Genomic DNA, 21,983 nt, shown 5'->3' with positions numbered 1-21,983 from the left:
TTAACCCACCGCCGTGATCTTGTAGCGCAACACTCTGTGGCTGATTTCATCTTTGGTCCATTCTGACATTATCCGGCATCATTCACGGTACTGAGAAGGTTTTTTTGTTTGTTTTGTTTTTATATATTTATTTATTTATTTTGGTGGGATGCGACAAGTTCCTTGCGTCGGGCTCAGTGTGGGAGAAAAAGATAGTGGAGCAGACAGGCAGGCAAGCACTCGTCCAACCGGAGGGGAGGGGGAGACGCATTCTCCCCGAGTAGACATCCACTGTAGACAACCCGTGCTCAGTGACGTGCTTTGTGTTAGCCTTTTCTATGCATGTCCACCCCTTTGGGCTGATTTTCACTGAATTAGGAATTGAACCTCGAGTCCCTTGTGTGCGTCCTATTTGATCAGCCCTGCTCATCCCCTTCTACTTGTGTATCATTTGCCTGGATAGACTCGTTCTTCAGCCTATCCACCGTCCACCCCCTCTCTCTTCCTTTCCCCTCCATCTCCTCCTCTTTGGGAGTGCGACGCGCTGCGAATCGCTGAAATACAGCGTCTGCAGGTAAGAGCTCTAAAGCTTCTTTAAATGACTGGAAATACACTGGGCCACTGTTGTTTTTACTTTGCAGTCTGATGGGTCACAGTTCATCCGGTGTAATTGACACGCCACACTGATTTGTTTCACGTTGCCTGCAACTTAGCCTACTACAGTGTGGGCTACGGAACGCACGGAAATAAATAATAATTATAAATCTCAGACTTTGTCACCCCTGTTATTAAATACTGAGTGATCATTACCCACCTATATGCGCGGGCCTATAATTAGCAACGGAAACGTCTATTATGTCAATGAAAGCCTTATAATAGCACGTTTGAAGCTCTCCGTGCGTCCTCACCGCAGGTGTTGGGACCAAAATATCTTTGTGCTGTAATGCTACTTATCCCACAACCAGGAGTTATTTCTGTGTGTGTGTATGTGTGATTTGTGTCCCAGTCCACTGAGTTTTCTCTCTACCAGCCGTTTGATGCTAGGCGTCCATTTTCCACCGTGTAGTCTATGCAGACAGGGTGATGTGTGTAGCTTACTCTATTAATGAATGCACCGCAGTCCGCGTCACTGTACTTGAGCTTTGCACGCTCTCAGCCTCGTAGCTCTGAGCTTGTCTAAGCACTGGTCTGCACAGCCACTGCTGCTCTGCCGCTGGACTTCTCACAGTGCAGGGCTAAAGTCTTAGCTTCATGTTGGACCTGGGCCACATCATGTTGTCTGGTGCCTTATGAGCTTCATTTTCTTTTCAACCCAGTGACTCCTCTCATTGGCCAACCTGTGCTCTGGGTTCTGACAAATGGTAAAGGGCACTAAACATCTGGCAGTCTATCAGTCATTATTTTATTTTTTTATTACAGATCAGATCAAATTTGGTCTGAAGGTGCCACAACATATCTTGAACTGGAGGTGCTGTAACAATGAGCACTGCAGCACTCAGGAGGTACTGTAGTGATTGCACCTGTCACTGCTCGGGCTGCAGACCATGTACAACTCTGACTGTTGTCTCAGATATTAATTATTCGATAACCTATGGGGGTCACTTGCAGTTTTGGTGATTGTAGCAGAAGCTTTTCCCTGCTGAGCTGAGCTTTTGATTCTGGTAGTGCATCTCTTTAGTACAGGGGAGCAGATTCTCATTTTCAAACTCAGCACAAGTGGCAATCAGCACCTGCTCATTTATGATTTTAATGCAGATCAACATTGTTTGGCTCTCACCTGCTGTGAGTGGTGTCACAGGTTGAACTTCTGAATTTAATGTTCCTTATTTTACTTATGCATGAAATGATGGTGTCAGAGTGTGGGCGGTGAGGGCCATCCAAATAGTAATCACTGCATATTCTACTACAATGCAGTAAGTAAACAGATAACTGTGGATGGCTAAAGTATTGTACATTTTCTATCTTTACAACTCTTTACAAGTTTGATGCTTGCACACTGTTGTAAATGGCATACGGCTGAGTCACTGCAGTGATAAATCAAAAATGTATTAGACAATAATTATGAAGTGTAATTTGCTGTCATTGACTGCTTAACACTCACTCAATGATCAGTGACCCTTTCACTGAGGTATGCTTGGCCCTGCCATCTGTTGGTCACGCCCCCATCTGATCCTCCGCTACCTACATGTTGAACAGTCCATTTCACCATTTGTTGAATGCACCATTTGTGTGGCCTTGATGATCATCTCTGTGGATTTTAGATTATTTACAAAAACCCCTTAGTGGGCTCTATTATCTGCTGTTTCTGCTATTAGGTGACTCATTGCAGTCAATACCGAGGTGTAGCCCACACACAGGCTCGGGTTGTGTTTTAGCGCTGGACAAATCATAATCACTGGGTGCACGAGAAGACCAGAATGATCAGAAAGAATCTCTATAAGATCTGCATGTTTTGCCTTGCTCTTTCACTCTCATTTCATAGCTCATTGGGTAGTCAGGTCTGTTTCTCACGCTTTGTTTCTCGCTCGGATGAAAAGCAGTTCTGCAATAATCATTGCATCTGTCGTGAAGCTGCTGTTCAGTGTCTTTGCTGCGGTTTTCTTGATCTAAGAATTAACAATGTTTCCTCTTTCTCTCTTCAGGCAGGATTCAGGAGGAAACTGAGCCATGGAAAGTGATACCTCAGATTGAATATGATCTCAGGATCTCATGATAGATTTATCCAAATCCTCATGCCTCAGTTAACCCACAGTTTTGGTATTTTGCAAGTTAGTTATCCTCTAAGAGCACCTGATCGAGCCATGTGTGTCAGTGGGTGCCTGCAGAAGGGAGGCTGTAGCATTCTGCGATGATGCTAATAAAAAAGAAACAGTATTTCTAGGGCTCAACAGTTCATGTATGTGACATATATGACAAGTCATATTTCAAATAAAATACCTAATATTTACTAGTGTGCTCTTCTCACAACAATAGATTAACAGTAAACTTCTTGATGTGAAAAAACATGATTTGAAGAGGCTATTTTGTATTAAATCTGCTCTCAGATTTTGGATTCCCAGTGAATTTGTCTGTGCATATGTTCAGAAGTTTTTTTTTTGTCTGGACATCCAGAGACACTTTATTTTGGGAAGCTCTTAGACCAAGGTGTTACTGTCACAGCTTCCTCAGGCTGTCCTACTCAGACAGGCAGGGACATGGTCACATGCTGTCTGTGGATCACACTGGGCTAATAGCAGTTCTGAACTGCTTTGAAGTTGCTTTTAAATATGACCTATTTTATGATTTTATTGTAATCGTTTTGACAGTTCAGGGGGTTTGAGTCGCAATATGTGCTTGCGTGCCAAGGGTTTGTTTGTGTGTTTATCTTTTTCAGTACACCTGCGTGTGCTTACGCCTCCATGAGTATGTGTGTAAAAACCTATTGTGTGTGTGTGCGTGTGCCAGCTGTGGAATATCGGCTTTTTCTCTCGATTAAATAGAGAAATCATTTCAGTCACTGCTTTGAATATTTAGGCATGTTTTCTTCATGTTAACTGCTGCCATCAAACACTCAGAATATGCTGCTTGTATTTTTAGAACTGTCATAATAAGTAGGCCTAGTGCAACTTTTGATTTCTCATGGTCAAGCAATTGGTGTCAGCTTATTTTCTCTGACTGCAGTCCTGTTATTTTTTATTTTTTATTTATTTTTATTTTTTTGGAAGATAGACATATCTCTTCTCCTGGACATGCATCTGTTGTGTGGTGTGACTTTGTCATGGATTTACACTGAAGATTTTCCTACATGCCCCCCACACAGGACCACTGCCTTTCATCTGTGTGGAAAAACCTATTACAGATGTCATCATTTATTTAACAAGCAGTTTAGTAGTTGATTTATGCAATGAATAGCTAATGGAGCAGCTGCAACTAAATTCAAAAGTCCTCTTTGATTTATGGCTGTTTTATAGGAGCTTTGTATTTTTTACATGCTGAGAATGACTCATGCAGGTAGATCTGATTATATCTGAAGTTCTCTGACAAGTGAGGGCCTAGTTCTGTAATGGTCCCTGCAGCAGCCACTGTAGCTCACAAAACTGCGTTTGGTCTCTGAGCGTTTGGTCTTTGTTGTGCAGTACTGTACATCCTACTGCAGCTAATTGGCCTCTGGCTCCTGTGAGTATTGCAAAAATACTCTAGAAGTATCACTGTGAAAGAGCGCTGGGAAGAATCGCATATTCTAAATCTTAAATTGCACAAAATTTCTCACCACTCCTGCCAAATATGCTGTCATTAGGGACTGTGTGGAAAATATTGCGATGAAGAGCAGGCCTAAAACGTATGTTTCACTATGAAAAAAAAAAGTAGCCCCCTCCTTAATCTGCAGAGTTGTTCCTTAACAACTCTGCAGATTCAGCACAGGACTCCTGTAACTATGTTGAACTCATGATTGAAGAATTAACACCAATGTTGCACAATCAAAGATAAAATCTTTTATTTCCACACATTCTTATTGCCTACATTATTCTTTTGTGTTAAAAAAACACACAAAACAAGGGATAGAACTGTAATATACATTACTTTTTGTGCTTGACATAGCACAAGAGCTAACATTGATGAACGTACGATCATGAATTTCACTTGCCTCTTTAATTACAAACTTCTAAAAGGCTCAAGATGAAGTTCAGTATCTGCCCAGTAACATTTTGACATGTCACTTGTGGCTTTTGTGTTTTGTTTTGGTTTATTTGGCCTGGCCTGCACTTTCTCTGAGCCCATACAACTTCCTCTTGAATGATGTCACAAATAAAGACCAAATTTTGGGGGCTGTTGGAAAACTTTAGCAAATAAAAAAGATCTCTGGAACAGACCTTGTCTGTAGTTGCAGGTGCCCTGTTAATAGTTATCACACAAGTGACTGATCCAAGGTTTTTTTGTTGCAGTACTGCAAATGGCCACTTGGAGAAAATGGCATCAGTTTTGGTGTTTCATCCACTTTTAATACATTATCAACGTGATGTAACCACCCATTAAATTCTTTTTCATGTTCAGTATTGTGGTCTTTAGACCCAAGTGATACTGCCTCAAGTCACGTAAATTTATTAAACTTTGTGCCGTTCCCTCTAGAGTCATATGTATCTGCAGCTAAAACTCTAAAATCAGTAATGTTTTCTTTTAACACTGCTCTTAACTTACTCCAACACTCGAACCACAACACATAAAATATAACACTTTTACGCCTTCTAATCTGTGCCATCAGTGCTCAAACTGATAAAAGGTTGATACAGAGACAGAAGTGCTGCAACGGACAGCCGAAAAATATTTATAAATTTAGGACAAAATACATCATTGTAAAAATAAAAATGTTCATTACCTTCTCAGAGCTTTGATCCCCTCTAAAAATTACTGGATAGTTCTTTCAGTCATTTAGGTAAACTTTGTCTTTTTTTTATGCCCTTTTGTAATTTCGCGCTCTCTTGCTTTCCTTCCCTCTTTTTTAATTATCGGTGGAAAATAGTAATTACAGATAATTAAATGTCAATTATGATCTGGTACACATGGGAGTTTTGTTAGGGGAAATAACTTACTAGGTTATTCTTAAGGTCATGCATTAAATATTTTAGCCAAAGACCACAAACACACACGCATTAGATGCATTTTTTGGCCTTCGGGATGGTGTAGTCTCCTTTGAATGTGTGTTTTCCTCAGGGAGAGGCAGTATGTTGAAATGGTTCGAAGGTCATACAGCACACGCATGCACAATCATTTTCACTTACACATATGAACCCACTATGCAGTCTGGTGGTGTCATCGACAGTTTACATAATAAGGATCCTAAACACAGAGATACAAGGGGAGCATTACTGGGATTTGATAAGAATGGACTAGACCCATCCTGAAATTCAATGGAGAGGAACCACACCTACACATAAAACACACACACACAGCACATCATGCTTCCATCTGTCTGTGAGGCAGTTCTGTTTTGGGTCTCACAATGCAAACAGGATGTAACCTATTTTGCTCACGGTGCCATATTGCATCATTAAATATTAACAGTCATGACTGCTCTGCATTATGTCTCCTAAATAGTGTTTGTTAAATAATGTGTGTTGCTCCATTCTCTCTCAAGAAATGACACTGAGGCCCTGTTCACGTGTACTTGTGAACACGCATGCATGTGTGCGTGTCGTAATGGAGACACACACGCACACTGTCTGTCAGACACTGCTTCTCCCTCATTTCTGCTCTTTCTTTCCCTTCTCGGCCCTCTCTTTGCCTCTTTATCTTTTGCTTGCCCCTCTCCTGCCCCCCATTCTCTCTATGCTGATCCAGACTTTAGGATTCAATGTTGCTATGGTAACAATGTCGGGCTGGTCCTCTCTGCCCCCCACTTCTCCTGTTCCTCTTGCTCAGATTAGATGCAGTACAACTTCCTTTGGAGTCATTCTCTCTTTAGCAATTAATACTTCACCTCTATAATGATTCTGTTTTAAAACAGCAGCAATGTGGATCTGTGAAACAAAAATAAAGCTTGAGTGGTAGCTACAGAACGTGAAGAATTGATTTAAGCTCATATAATACAAACAGTCACAATTTTATTGAACACACCCATTAAACATACAAAGTGATTGTGGAAAAACTAAAAGCAATAGTGTTTTACTAACTGATTGAACCAAATTTGGCAGAAATAATCAAACTTTATATTTGTACAGACATAGCTATTGAAAGTGTCTTGGTTTTCTTGTGCGATATGTACGTGGTAACCTACTGGTGGCTTTCCGTCAGGAATGCAGTGTATTTAATTAAGAAAAAGGCTCATTAAATCAAACGTCCCCAGTCCACAGTACTGAATCCCACTGTCTGTGGATGCATTAATGTTCAGGGTCAACACAGCAGATCATTGTCCGCATGTTGATTTGGCACAGTTTACTTTTTATTTTCTTGGTGACTTCACCAAATCTCAACTTGCTCTCTATGGCTTTAGTTTAGTATGTAAATGTACAGTAATGCTTTCAGAAGTCCCTCTGACTTCCCCATATTAAAATATTTCTCTAATTCTAGATGAAAAACTGGATGACAACTCAGAGGAGTTTTTAATCAGTAGGTGTTAAGATGATGTCATCTGGGGGAGCTCTGGAAACACAGATTGACCATAATTACAAACTCCATAGTGTGAGCAACAAGATAACATAATCTGAACTGACGGTTCCTCCAAGTGATGTCATATGGAGGCATTTGTCAGCTAGAAGTACAGAAATATTTTGATATAGGGAAGTAAATGGGAAGTTTAAAGGGATTTATGTACATGTACTACCACAACTAGAACCATAAGAAGCAAGTTCAAAATCAGTAAAGGCATCCTTTATGTTTTTGTGCAGATCTCTCTGCTAGAGAACTAGCGACCAGTTTCCTGCGTGTTTAAATATGTTGTAATTAATGTTATAAGATAAAAGCTGGCATCAGCTGTTGGCCAAGCTACAACCACCATCTCCCACTGCTGTCAATGAGCTCATCATTATCAGACTATTTTGATTTTATGATCATTGAACAGTAAATATGCTGAATGATTGAATCACGGTGTGTAGAATTGTTAGATCAGCTGTTAAAATAACAACTGGCTTTTTCTAAGAGTGCAGAGAGGCAGAAAAGAGACATAATCAGCATGGAGTGATGTCTGCTCATTTTTACATCAAATTCCGACCACATTTAGATAAAACTGAAACTAACACAGAGTGGCACAGTTTATGAAATGCAGCTTCTTTTTTTGCTCCTTTTGTAAATTTTTATTATTATTATTATTACTTCCTCATAGGCTACTGTGTGTCCAACATGTAGTTCAGTATTGTTTAGAACCGTTTATTTTAAAAAAATCTATTCATGAAAACTAATTCAAAGCCATTTCCACAGAATGATCTCTAGTTAATAAACTACCGGTATGACCGGCTGCCTGTTTCAATGATACTGTGTTAGTAACTAACCCGACACAGGGGAGGTGGGGGAGTGGGGGATCTCAAGGTGAGATGGATGTGAACACAGATTTAATGACTTTAAAAATCCCGTCCAGTCTCATAGTCGGCCATATTTATTAACGCGCTTATGAAGTTCCCACTGTTCTGTGTGGACCATGAGCTCTCTGGGTGTGTCAGTGTTTCTGCTTTGTTTCGGCTCTTACACACTCTAATCTACTGTCAGCACAAATTCCCTCAAACAACTTGGTGCTGGGCAGGGGGAGGGCAGGTAACCATGGAGATGGCGTCACACCTGAGGGGTGTGATTGAAGCCTTCATTTCGGTATGAACATGATCCCCCCCAACCTCTGAAGGCATCGGGCTGTTTCTAATATTGTTCTACTTTTCAACACAATCAAATCCACCGGTCTCCTCTGTTCTGTCGCAACTATCCAACAGAGGGAGTTACTAAAAGTGAAGCTCCATTTTAAATTTGGACAAAAAGCAGATTTACTGAGTATCTGCTTGTAAGAGACAATAAACACTGTGTTAACTGGAATCAGCTGAGAGTACAGACCTCCCCCACCTCACAATGTGTTTGTTGCAGCAGCTACAGACCATTTACTGTCATAACATGTCATCCCACTGGACGAGACGAGCAATTGCCAGAAGAATGACAAACTTATGCGACACTTTCAATGGCTACATCTATATTCAGTCCTGCACAGTGTTTAGGAGGACTTTTGGACCATTCTTTCTTACAGAAATAGTTCAGCTCCCCCATATACTTAGGACGTCTTGTGTGTGAACGACTCTCCAATACAGTTTAAAGACAGTCTGCCAGTCTGACATTAACCTCTAGAAAATCCTTCATAAACCTGGGAGTTTGTATTTACCTCCATGTCAAATGGTTCAGGTCCAGTGGGAGCAAAGCAGCCCCAAATCATTATGCTTCCCCACCATTTTTTACTGTTTGGATAATGTTTTAATGCTTGTACATGGTTTTCTTTTTACATCATACTTAATGCTGTATGTGTTCTTCCCAAACCAGTCTAGCTTTGGTTGATCTTTACACAAGACATTTTCGAATAGTGTCAAGATTGTCTTTGGCAAACTACAGGTGTGCTGCAATGCTGTTTTAGGAGAGCAATGGCTTCCTCCACGGTGTCCTCTCATGGATATCATGTCTGTTCAATGTTAGATCATAAAAAGAGATGATAACCAACTAAACCCCTCATGTCTTTAGCTGTTGCTCTAGGCTTCTTTTTTATTTCATTGAAGATTCTGCATTGTGCCTTTAAAATGATCTTGGCAGGACGAGAGTATCCACGGAAGAGCTGCAACACTGCTGCCGCTATCATTGCAAATCCTCTAGTACCAGCTTGTCATTGCTTCAAGAGGAATGCAACAGTCAAGTTTTCTCTTGTTTCAGGTGTTGTTTTGTTGTGTTACTGCACACTGTATGTGAATGTTCTAAAATAATCCAACACGATCTTATCTAACTATCTGACACTTTATGTTTCCATTGTTGTCAGGTTTCTCCCTCTGGTTAAATAAAGGGTAAATCAATTAACATATACAATTGAATAAAAACTAATTCTCCTTTATTTGTCTTTGTTCATATTGGGAGAGCAGTTTACTCTTTTCTTTTACATGGGCACCCTGTGCACACTGGACAATAAAGGCAAATGCAAAAGACATTAAGACAAATATGAAAACTTTCTAGAGCTGCAACTATTAATTACTTCATCATTTCATCTGCTGATTTTTTTTCCTGAATGATTAGTAGCCGATTAATCGCCTATGCTAAGGTGATGTGATCATATTACTTGCTTTGTCCATCCAGATATTCAACAAAATATCCTATCAAAGAGAACAAGGCTGAGACTAGATTGATCAATAGTGAAAATAGTTGTTAGGTCTGATAAAATAGTATTTTCTGCACCTATTGAACATAATAGCCTTTTTATACTCATCCTTGTTTTTATTTGCAACATCATGGCCTAATTCTTCTACTGACCAAATGCCGATCTTCTGCTTTATTTCATGTGTAGCTGTGGAGCTGCGACCATGTGCTCTCTGGCTCAAGCTTTCTGCTAAAAATCGACAGACGGTGAGTGCGACGACCGTCCAACCTTTACCAGCAGCACCTTTCCTCAGAGAACGAATAACCGAGGGAAAGAGAAAAAGACAGAGGCAAAAAGAAAAGAGGGGGCAAGTGCAAGAAGGAGAAAGGGGAGCAGGTGAAAACAGTCGATGGATGCTGTCCAGATTGAGGGGACAGCAAGTTCTTCACTGACGAGGAAAAGAAAGATTTCAAAATTGAGTCGAAGGATAGAAACTCGCCATCAGGTAAGATTCAGATGAAAAAGTTTCTTTTGGTCTTTTTCACAATTTACAGGAGCTCACACGTGTATGGGCAATGTGACAAGTTCTAACATTGTGCTTATCTAATGTTATTGAAAGTATACTTTACATGCATACTGACTTTGACAGGGACAAGGTGATCTCATGTTAAATCTGCTTTATCTGTGTGTGTGTGTGTGTGTGTGTGTGTGTGTGTGTGTGTGTGTGTGTGTGTGTGTGTGTGTGTGTGTGTGTGTCTGTGTCTGTGTCTGTGTCTGTGTGTCTGTTCCACTGCAGCCCTGCTGATTCTCAGTACATTGTCAGGGTCATGAATATGGAGTAGGCTGCGATTGAGAGGGTGTGATCTGTTGTGTTTCACATCAATTCTGTCTTGTTAAGCAGAGTCAGCAGAGTCATGCAACTCACCTCCAAGGACACATCATACAGCCACTTATGCACCTCCCACATCTTCCGTCTTCTTGCCCTGGTCTTATCTCATCCACTTCCTCTATGCCTCCCATCGCTGCCCCTCACCTCTTCCTACTAGTTGTCATCTCAGCTGTATATTTGTGGGCTTTTTTAATAAACTGCACTTTGGGAGTGATTGTAAACACGCTTCTATTCACTTGTCCTATTCACTGCACTCCTAACATCCAACTGTTTCTTCTTCTCTTTTGTTTCTCCATTCAAGGCATGGTGTGTGAGAAGGGGATCCAGATCCTTCTCACCACCGTGGGGGCATTCGCTGCCTTTGGCCTGATGACGGTGGCTATAGGGACGGACTACTGGCTGTACTCCCGCGCCCTCATCTGCAACAGCACAGCCAACATCACCCAGGATGACCCCCATAACAAGGACAAGAAGGACCCTGGGGCACTAACACATTCTGGACTGTGGAGGATATGCTGCCTGGAAGGTAGAGCAGAAGCTTCAGGAGAGTTTGGGTCTGTTTGTGGGATAATTACTGATGAAGATGCATGTGGGAACATGCTTCCAGAGTGCAGGGAGGCTTAAGTAGAACACTACCATAACTCAGACTAGATTTTTGTGCTTTCGGGACAAGAAGGGATAAAGAGAGCTAAAGAAGAGTAAAATGAATATTTTTTGTAAAGTAATGATGTTTCAGGTCTTATAGGTTAGGAGAAAAAACATGGAGTGGGAGGGAACCCTACATGATGTTATGTGATAGTTGGAGCATTATTTCCATGGCTATCTTCACTGAGCATGGAACTCTCCTGACTTATAAGCTTATTCTATATCAATTTGAAGGTACAGCTTCATGCAGGCAAAACACGTTGTCAGCCACGAATAGCAAGAAATATCTAATAACAGAGGTTATATTTTTGTTAGATGCTCACAGTGAACAGGAGATTACAGAGTTTATGAAACTGATAACTGAACTTTGGCAGTGTTTTGCTTACAGCAATCCCATCTAAACATTTGCTACTATGTCTTCTCAAAAAAATGTAGCAGAGATTTATGAATACTGTACACTGCCCATAAAGTTGGAATAATTTTGTTTTCAGACACATTCCTCCATTTTTGTAAAGGTTAATTGTGGTTTAATTTTCACTGTGATGTGTTTGAAGAGATTGGTCTGACAAGATATACACTATATCAAGAATAAACCACATCGTCACATTAATTTAATGAGAAAAGGTAAAAAATATTTTATTCCAACGTTATGGGAAACAGGTACCCATCATGGCAAAATTACAAACAACGCAAGATTTTCCAGAAAGTAGGTGAAATTACTAAATATGGAGTTACATTAGCATTTAGGATGTTACATTAAGCCAAATAAAATTACTTTACTACACAGCTGACCTCCAAACAGGATTAGTTTTTTGAGGAAGACATAATCAGTGGATGGTTGTGCTTTGATGAAATGTGTTTAGGCAGCACAGTGGTGGAATGGTAGTTGGTTTGCACAACTGGCCGGCTACGACTTTTCCCTCGTGCTTGCATGGGTTTCCTCCCACTGTCCAAAGACATGCATGTTAGGTTATTCGGTGACTCTAAATTGCCTGTAGGTGTGAATGGTTGTCTGTCTGTGATTAAGTAAATAAGTAAATGGCCACTTATCCAAAGCACTTTACAATGTTGATTCCCATTCACCCATATCAAACACACACTCACACACCGATGGCGGTGGCTGCCATGCAAGGTGCTCACCTGACCAACCAGGAGCACCTTGGTGTTCAGTGTGTTGCACAGGACACTTCGACATGTAGCCAGGAGTGGGGTTCAAACCACTGACCCTGTGGTCCGTGGAAGACTGCCTTAACAACTGAGCGACAGCCCCCCCATGGATTGTTGGCCCTGAAGAAAACTGGCGGCGTGTACAGCTTATACCCTCCTTCTCGCCCAATGACAGCTAGGATAGGCCACAGCCCCCCATGACCCTAAACAGGATATGAGGTTACAGATGATGGATGGATGAAATTTCTCTTCATGAATAAAAGAAGCACTACATTTAAAAGAAAGCAATTTTCAATGAGGTGGTTGGGGAGATTGGTGGGAATATAAACAGGATATTAATATATGGACTCAAAAGGAAGCCACAAGGGTTTTGTGGTTGCAAATTATTATTTACAAATTACCCCCAAATTTGTCATTGTAAAACAACCTTTGCTTCAGGTTTCTTTCTGAGTACAAAAAAAAAACAATAATGTGTAAAACTTTCCCACAGTATGTGTTAACACTGAGGTTTCACAAAGCTTCACCCTGAATAATCACTTGTGTTTGACTGGACAATGAAAATCTTAGGCAGAGTCAAACTGCCATGTGAGCCCTTGCATTTAATTGGCTGTTTATTTTCAGGATGGCGGCTTTATCCCACAGAGCTGAAATTTAATATCCAACACCAGCATTTACCCAGGTTTCTGTTGCAATAAAATATTTTAGTCTCCTTACCAGTGCAAAAAGGCATGAAGCTAGGAACACTGTGAACTTGATGTTCTCACCGGCTGGTGTTGTGTTACCCCTGGAAACACAAGAATTTAGTACATGAGTACAAATCTTTTCTACAAGCCCAAATCTTTTTTAGGAGAACAAATTCTTTCTACAGAACATAATTAGTGTGGCTTCCTTTTGAGCCCATACAATCTTAACTGCTGTGAAGGTCTAAACATGTCCATGAAAATGTTTAATCATGCTGTAATCTTAACAATGGATGATGTATTGCAGGATTTAAACATTTTGGTGAATAAAAAACTTTGGGGTTGGAGAATATTTGAAACAATGTTTATGACAATAAAGAAATATTAAATACATAGCAAATACAAAAAAGAAAAGTAAAGCTCCTCCTACATCACAACTGTGTGAATTGGATTTGCCTGTGGAATAAAGCAGATTTAGCTGTGATGGTGAGGATTTCTGTGATTCAATGTGACGGTCAGAGTGGAGTCAAAAGAAGAACGAAAACAGCTGGGTCCTTTATATTCTATTTTGTAGGCAGCAGATGGATCAATTTATTGTACAGTGTGCAGATCTGAAGTTATTACAGAACTTTCTATCATAAATATTTCTGTTTTTAGACTTTGCTGTTATTACAAACTTGTGTCATTTATCTTGATCCTCACTAGTATCACACTTAATGGCACTGGACAGAGAATGTAACAATATATCTAACTTAAACTATAAGTTCCAACTGAACTAAGTTCAGTTGTTGATTAGGAAAAACAGTTGTTTATGTTAAACACTTTTCATCTGAAACATATTTTCCAGCAGTGAATGTTTCTTGATCAAATTTGCAATAATTTCATTTAAGTGTGTAAACGAAAGGCCGATGTTTACCCTGACGCCTATCGACTTGCAGTAGCATCTCTTTATCTTCAGTTAACTATTGCAACACAAGCTGCTAATTCATTATACATTATAGTGCCAGTCTGACAGTCAGCAGTACAGGATGGGATGGCGTTAACTGTGAAGCAACTAAAGCCAAAACCATGGTGTGAGTTAGAAATCTGAGCCTTTGCTCATACAGACTGAGGTAGAGGCTCTTCTGTCTCCAGGAAACCCTCTTGGCTCTCCTTATAAAGCATCCCCAGCACATCCTGGGCTTGGTTATTGTACAAAGCTAATTTGTCCTCATCTCCAAGCTTCCTGATAGCAAAGCAGCCAATTAGAGATAAGCACTATAGCCCTTTCAGCTCTGCAACAGTGCACCCCCACCCACTCCATCCATTGCTTGACTCTTTCTTCACTTGCCATCTTTCTGTCTCACTCCCCCAAATGATACATTTCATGACACTGATTTCTTCTAATCTTTTCCTCCTTGTATTTTCCTCTCTCGTTCAGTCTTTTCTCACACTGTGGGTGCAGTAAACGTGACCGTGCCTTGGTATGGTCTAGGGGTCCGGTATCCGTGATGTCTGTGGAGTATTCAGCCAAGATAGATGCTCAGTAGCCATGCAGTAATGGAGGGAGGTGTAGCTGGAGTGAAAACACAGGACATGCTAGTGCTAAAAGATTTATGCCTGCAAGGCTGCTGTCACATTAGGCTTTGGACAGAGGTGCATCCTCTTCATCTTTCTAGCTCTTCTGCAGTTTTACTCAAGGTGGGGTTGCACTGAGTAAACTGAGTCAGTGATTTACATTCTTTAATTTGTATCCTATTAGGTAAAGCTGAAGCAGACAGTTACTGTAATAGGATCAATAGGACCATTTTTATGTACAATGAGTTATTTTATTTGTTTTAAACATATTTAATTGATAATACGGTGGAACCCTTTAAATTTATTCTATTACTGGCAAATGTGACAAACATTTCAGAAAACATGTATAGATTTTCTTTAGTCTTAAAACTAGATAGGTACTTCATTCACCCCAAAGGAAAATTCACAAAAAAACTAGGTAAAGTCAACCAAATAAGACAAATAAGACATGATTCACTTTTTGTGGAAGATGATGAGTTTTAGATGATTTTACTTTGATTTTTTAAAAAGAACTTTTATTTTTACTCTGTTGTACTACTTTTCTGAAGTGAGGGATCTGAATACTTCTTCCATTGCCAAAGAGCTCCAACTAAGATGTGAGATGAAATGTACACAAAATACTAACTTACTTGTTTCGTTTGAAGCTGTACAAGCATCAGAGTGTGTTTCACCTGAAACAGTCTGAAGCTGTCATGCCTCTGTTTGACCAGTGTGGCTCAACTGCTGTCCCATCCTCTTGTACCTCCATCTCTTTCTTTTCAGACCAACCTGTGGAAATGTAAGAGCTGTGAGAAAGACACCAGCTCACTCCACATCTGTTTGTCTCTCCCTCCATCTGTGTCTTCTCATTCCATCACTCCATCTCTCTCCCAATCTATCCATCAGCAGCAGTGGTGTGCTGTCATCATCGTGCGTGCATCCCGCCGTTCATCTGTCTGTCTACATGCAAGACGGGTAGTATTCTATCTGCCTGTGTGTCTGCACACTTGTATTTATGTGCGTATGTGTATGTGATGTGACTATCTTGCATCTCCTAGAACCTTTAACCTTTGTGATGTTCCTTATCAGACGAAAAAAAAAAGGGATTTAGTAGCCCAGACATGACAGTATTCAGATGTCAGTTTTATCTCTTGCTTTTCTCTTTTTTTAATGTTTTAGTTTTCAATTCTTGTTTTCTGTTGCTATTGGGTCACGTATGTTTCTGCTCTCATATCTCAGGAGTGAAAAGAGGAGTGTGTTCTCAGATCAACCACTTCCCGGAGGATGCAGACTTTGACCATGACGGGGCAGAGTACGTCCTACGTAAGTTGGTGCCAGCAATACCAAGCACAGATTACCAAGGGAGGTGGAAGCGGTGCTCAGTTTTTATTGCTCATTCCTTAGATGATCTAAGCAGAAAATAAACATGTGAGAATGTAACAGAAGTCATGGGAGATGTGGTGCTCTAGTTTTTACTAAGTGCCCTGCAGTAATTTGCCTCTGCTCTGTGATGTGCTCCATGTGTGCCCATCCAAACAGAATGAAAAGCATGTGTTGTGTTTACAATGTTGCAGAGCCATATTGCTGGCATTTAGGTGGCATTTTCTCTCGTGTGGCCTAGTTTTTCTAAATGAGAGAGGAGTGTTATGTGTGTGTGTGTGTGTGTGTGTGTGTGTGTGTGTGTGTGTGTGTGTGTGTGTGTGTGTGTGTGTGTGTGTGTGTCTTTGTGCTCTTGTATTTGTTACCTTAGGGACAATTTAGCTAGGACCTGTGTTACGACCTTTTGGGGAAGTGAGGACATTTTGCCACTCCTAACATGTGTGAAGGCCTGTTTGAGTGTTAGGACTTAGTTTAGCAGGAGGATTTGCAGTAGAAATGAAATGAAAGTAAGTCGACGTAATGTCCCCTAAAGTTATAGCAACCACACTGTGTGTGTATGTGTGGTTGGCAGACACACTGAAATCACTGAAGGCCACACTGGAAGGGTAATTACTTCCCTCACTAAGTATGTATACATTTTAATAGAGCAGCTTTACCGTGTTTTCATAACCACATTAGTTAACAAATGGCATTAGTTAACAAATGTGTGTCACTTGTTGTCTCTATATGGAGTTTTATATGGACTATTTAGTTTTCCCTGTGCATTTCCTTCACAATCAAAGTCGCCCTGTGTTTTGCCAATCAAATGTTTTTTATGTGACTTAGCCACATTTCGAACTACTGGCAGTTTGCATTAGCAATAACTCGATACAGCTTTGGTCGAGTGAGTGAAGAGGAATGAGGCTGATTTCAGTAAAACAGACGAGAACTCTAATTGCTGAATTTGTTACAAAAATAATTTAAATTCCTTTCCCTATGGGTTTTGAATCCAGTGCATAACATAAAAGGGTTCATAAAACCTCTTAGTCAATTGAAATATTGTCACAGGCATCCCATGTTATTTTGCATACACTGAATACATACTCCTTTACCCTTTGTAGTTTTTATTGTTCACCTTTATTTTTTCATGGTTTTAGGGGTAGTCAGGGCTTCCAATATCTTCCCTATTCTCAGTGCCATCCTGCTGCTGATGGGAGGAGTTTGCATCGCTGCTAGTCGTTTTTATAAGAGTAAAAGGAATATCATCTTGGGAGCTGGAATTCTCTTTGTGGCTGCAGGTAAGGAAAGAATATCCTATGTAAAAATTCTGTTTCCAGAAAGGCTGAAGTGTTTTGCAGGCATTAAATGCTAAATTTGTTTAGATTTACGAAATAAAATTAACTTGGTCATTGTTAGACACTGTCAGATAAAAGTTGTGAAGGTTTTGTTTAGACTCTTCTGACAGTTTAATAGAGGTTTTACATTCACTGCACATTTCATTGAGAATGTCCCAAATCATTATTTTGAATGAATTTGTTAGTCTGTACTGTAAGTTAGTTTGTTTTGTTCTTTTGTAAATGCGTTTTTCTGTGCTCCGTCAGGTCTGAGCAACATAATTGGGGTGATCGTCTACATCTCAGCTGCACTGGGGGACATATCCCCTAAGAAGGACGAGGACAAAAAGTGGCAGTACTCCTACGGTTGGTCCTTTTACTTTGGAGGGCTTTCCTTCATCATGGCCGAGATGGTGGGCGTGCTGGCTGTCAACATCTACATCGAGAAGAACAAGGAGCTGCGCTGTCGCTCTCGCACCGACATTTTCAAAAGCACCACACACGCCATGCTGCGCTTGCCCAGCTACCGTTTCCGCCGCCGGTCCCGCTCCTCGTCCCGCTCCACCGACCCGTCCCGTTCTCGAGACCCCTCACCTGTAGGGGGAGGTGGAGGCAAGAACTTCGGCCTGCCCCCTTCTGCGCTGCTCTCCCAGGGTCCCATCTCTGTGTCAACTTTACCAAACCCCCACTCTCGCTCCCACACGGCCCTGGCTGGAGGCGACATCTCCCTCTACACTTTAACCCGTGACCCCAAACTGGGGGGTTTGCCGCCCATGTATGGAACGGTGGACAGGGCCACACTTTACCAGCTCCACAACTGCTTCCCAAAAGATGGGGGTGGAGGAGGAGGGGGAGTGATAATGAGTGGTACACTTCCCTCGCTCAAATCCCACAATCCTTCTAATTCTTCCAACTCCAATGCACCGATCCCCAACTCTGTGGGCTCTGGCCCCCCACCCTTCACCTCATCCACAGTAGACAGGGAGCGAGGGATGGGGACTCTGGACAGGCTGAAGGGAGACAGGGAGAGCAACTCTAACACCCTCAATAGGAAGACAACACCTGTGTAGAAAGCGGGTGTAACAATAGGAGGCAAGCAGGAAGGGTGAGAAGAAGAATGGGTAGTAGTGAGAGTGGCGCACTGTGGCTCAAGAAGAAGTAACAAAAAAAGACAGATGATATGCTAGAGCTCTCCCTCCATGTTCACTGTTATTTAGTCTACTCAATCTCACTGAGAACAAAAAAAGAAGAGTAATAACAGAGTGATAATAACAACAACAATGAATTTTCACAATAAAACTATTTTGATATTTTAACGTGCTAGAAATGATTTATTTTGTTAATGATCAAACGCAATTAACCTTGGGCTATTGTGAAAATATTTCACAGATTTTTTTGTGCAATATTACTTCTAATTTAACCAGATCATCATTCATGTAAAATTGTTGTTGTGATTATTCTTAGTGTTATTACAGATTAGCTGTATTTGCAAAGTTTGTTTTCCACTTCAGTTTTAGATTTCTATGACTTTTACTGTGAATTTCTTTCATGCAGAGCCACTGAGACCATCAGTGAGCAGTGTGTAACTGTGTCAATGTGTCATGCATGAGTGTGCACAATTTGGGAGAATGAGCGCCTGTGTAATTTTTTAAACCCATATTATATCATTTTCATTTATAACATGAAGTCAGATGTGAATACTGTAAATTGTCTTCCAAAAATTGATAAAGAAAGAAATGCAACAATAATGTGAGTGAGTGAGACAACCAATCATCTTCATTGTTATTACAAGTCTGAGTTTTCTATGGGCCTCTGTTAGTCTTTCCATTCTAATCAGTGTTAACAGTAGTACTTGTAGCTATAGTTGTGTAGAAGATGTCTGTTCTTGGGCATTAACAGAAACCTCGGCCTGGAGGAGGCAGAGAAAAGACGTATAGAATAATACATTTGTATAGAATCAGGTAAAGGTTGCTGCCTGAACAGTGAAACAAAAATATTTTCTTTCCTATTAAGAGTCCCAAAGTGACACATGCAACTCATCATTTTCAGTGGCAAAATATATTGTTAGTCTATGTGGGTTAAGAGGGTCAGAAAACACTACAGAGATACACTTTTAAAACTATATCAATACAGTGTAATTTATGCATACAAATATTTGTAAAGAAACATTTTTCGGGACCACTGTTCAGACTCTGCCTGGCATTACATTCTGCACCCTCTAGACTCTTGTTGGGTGGTTTCATCAATCCCACCTTCAGTGCCACTCCTGGCCCCTCTCCTGCCTATATTTGGTCCCATGATCACTGTTTCCCCAATGATGTCACATGACTAATAACAGATTTACCACAGAAATGACCCCTTAACCTCCCTAAAGATTCTTCTCACTGTGCTCCCCCTCTGACCACTGAGTGACCATTGAACTCTGACCCGTTCTGTTTATGTTGATGAGAATGTAAACACATGTAATCCACCCTCACCCATCCCTGCCATCCCCACAGACTGCAGATCCAGGTTGAAACGATGGACACACATGCTACACGATAAAATGCTCAACGGCTTTTGGCTTGTCCCTTCAGGGCTCGCCAAAGCGGAACATGTTCCGCACGTTGATTTGGCCTCAGTTTTTACGCCTGATGCCCTTCCTGCCGCAACCCTTCCATTTTATCCGGGCTCGGGGCCGTTACCAAGCTTGCCCTTGGTGGCTGGGCGGGGCCACACCTGGTGAGGTGGGATTCCAAACTGCCATCTGCAACCCAATGCTCTATGCTACACGATACAATGAAAAAACAAAACAACAACCAGACGCTTCCAGATTCTATACCTTTTAATTTCTTTGATTTTTATTTAAGAAAAAGAAAATGTGATTAAACTGCACACTGATAGCATTTATGTGGGCAATATGAATAGTATGTAGTTGAGAATAGATATATCTAGACAAATGATTATGGTTTATCTAACTGTGTGATAAACTCAAACACTGTATTGCACGAAGTTTATAAAAAAAAAACAATAACAGACAGAATCACAGACTGTTGTCTTTTGTTTATTTTTGCTGGTGCTGGGGTCTCATGTGAAGGATAGACTGATATACATGAGAGGATACTTCAAAAGTGTCTGTAGTCCATTTATAACAATCACCACTGTAAAAATACTCCGCTTCCTGCCACCATTTAAAATTTAACTGTTTTACAGATACACAGACGTTTAAATTTCACTTTGCTGAGGGAAGAAGGGAGGTCAAAGAGCAATATGCATATGATTTATAGCACAGAAATTTAGATAAGGCTAAAATGAAAATATTTAAACTACAGTGACCTCAAATTTGTATTTGACCATAGTACTTTAGTAAATTAGTAAATTCACTTACCAACTGTAAGCAATAAGATACATGGCTTGTTATTAATGTGCAAACATGTCACTATTTAATAAACCTCAAGAACTCTTAGCATATCTTTGGCGTGCTGTGATCCTAAAAAGACCTCCCGTGTCAGACCTGAAGCTCATCATTGTTGCAAATATATGGAGTTCCAGATGGGGGCTGTTTGCCAAATACGGTGATGAGAAGACCACCTGTAAGTCAATCCAGTGTACTTTGTTTACTCTGTGATCACTGCCTGTCCTGAGTACATCTGTGTTTCTTTTTTATGATGAGCCCATCTGCTAACTCGTGCATGATTTTGCATAAACAGTTTTTAAATACTTTAAAGGTGCCCTTTTGGTCACTTTAGCTCACTTAGCAGGCTCTGCATGACCCCAGAGGGATGATCACCAGCAGGATGGATGAGGGAATATGTCCAATGAGGATCACGCTGGAGGGACGAGAGATGATACATCAGATGCCTTAGGGCAGAGGAAAGGCAGTGTTACATCGTGGACAAGCGGCCTGAGATTCCTAGCAATGCTCCTAGACCTTGCGGATTAGTTATCTGATGTGCTTTTCCTGCTATTATCATACCTCCTGCAGTCTAGTTATAGTTATAGAGTGATGAAGCGATAAGAGATTCATGGAGGAGCAGTGGGAAGCTGCCATAGTAAACCATTCTACTACAGAGGCAGGGTTTCTTAACACAGTTTAGGATAACCCTGTACATATTTAAATCTGTCTGCAAAAATATTTTGGCAATGTATCAATAATCACAACAGGTTTTTCATTTTCTTTGAGCTTTCGCCACCAAGCTACAGGTCTTCTATCAAGAATTCTAGGCAGTCCATTTACATTTACAAACATGCAACCAGTGCTGCATACCATTTGTCTCATAGTTTCACTGTAACTATTAAATGCTATATATACAACCAGGATAGTGTGTCTTGTGGATTCTGCTTCTGTCCACTGGGAGATAAAAGCATGTGAGTGAGCTTGCAGGTGAGCATATGAGCAAATGTGACTGGATGCCACTCGGTTCCCCAGAGGGCCAGGTGTGAGAGTAGTTATTGGGCCATCTCTGAGCTGATCGCTCAGTTGTCTGCAGATCAGATGGCAGCGACCGATGGTTTTGCCTGGAGATAGAGTAAAATACAGAGGTCAAGGGGTACAGGAGGAGAGGACACATAGGTTTAAGGATAGGCCGGGGGGGTACATAGTTAGAATTCAAGGATAAAGTTTCCCGACCTCTGCA

The 21,983-nt window shown here is 40.8% G+C and overlaps 1 protein-coding gene across 5 annotated transcripts; it reads left to right on the top strand.

Moving 5' to 3' along the window:
• cacng8b (calcium channel, voltage-dependent, gamma subunit 8b) lies at window positions 1-20,394 on the top strand. Of its 5 annotated transcripts, XM_067510700.1 has the most exons (8): window positions 127-553; window positions 9,226-9,342; window positions 9,446-9,470; window positions 9,965-10,262; window positions 10,948-11,172; window positions 15,914-15,997; window positions 17,191-17,331; window positions 17,635-20,394. In XM_067510700.1, the coding sequence occupies exons 5-8, from the start codon at window positions 10,950-10,952 to the stop codon at window positions 18,435-18,437; spliced, it is 1,251 nt and encodes a 416-aa protein (XP_067366801.1). In that variant the 5' UTR covers window positions 127-553; window positions 9,226-9,342; window positions 9,446-9,470; window positions 9,965-10,262; window positions 10,948-10,949; the 3' UTR covers window positions 18,438-20,394. The 5 variants fall into 5 exon arrangements, with proteins under 5 accessions (XP_067366802.1, XP_067366801.1, XP_067366800.1 ...); XM_067510699.1 differs by lacking the exon at window positions 9,446-9,470; XM_067510701.1 differs by lacking the exons at window positions 127-553; window positions 9,226-9,342; window positions 9,446-9,470 and adding an exon at window positions 1-87.
• Window positions 20,395-21,983: the final 1,589 nt, after the last annotated feature.

Source organism: Channa argus, chromosome 7 (assembly GCF_033026475.1).
Source record: "Channa argus isolate prfri chromosome 7, Channa argus male v1.0, whole genome shotgun sequence".
Classification (NCBI taxonomy): domain Eukaryota; kingdom Metazoa; phylum Chordata; class Actinopteri; order Anabantiformes; family Channidae; genus Channa; species Channa argus.
This window is presented reverse-complemented; position numbering and strand designations above follow the sequence as displayed.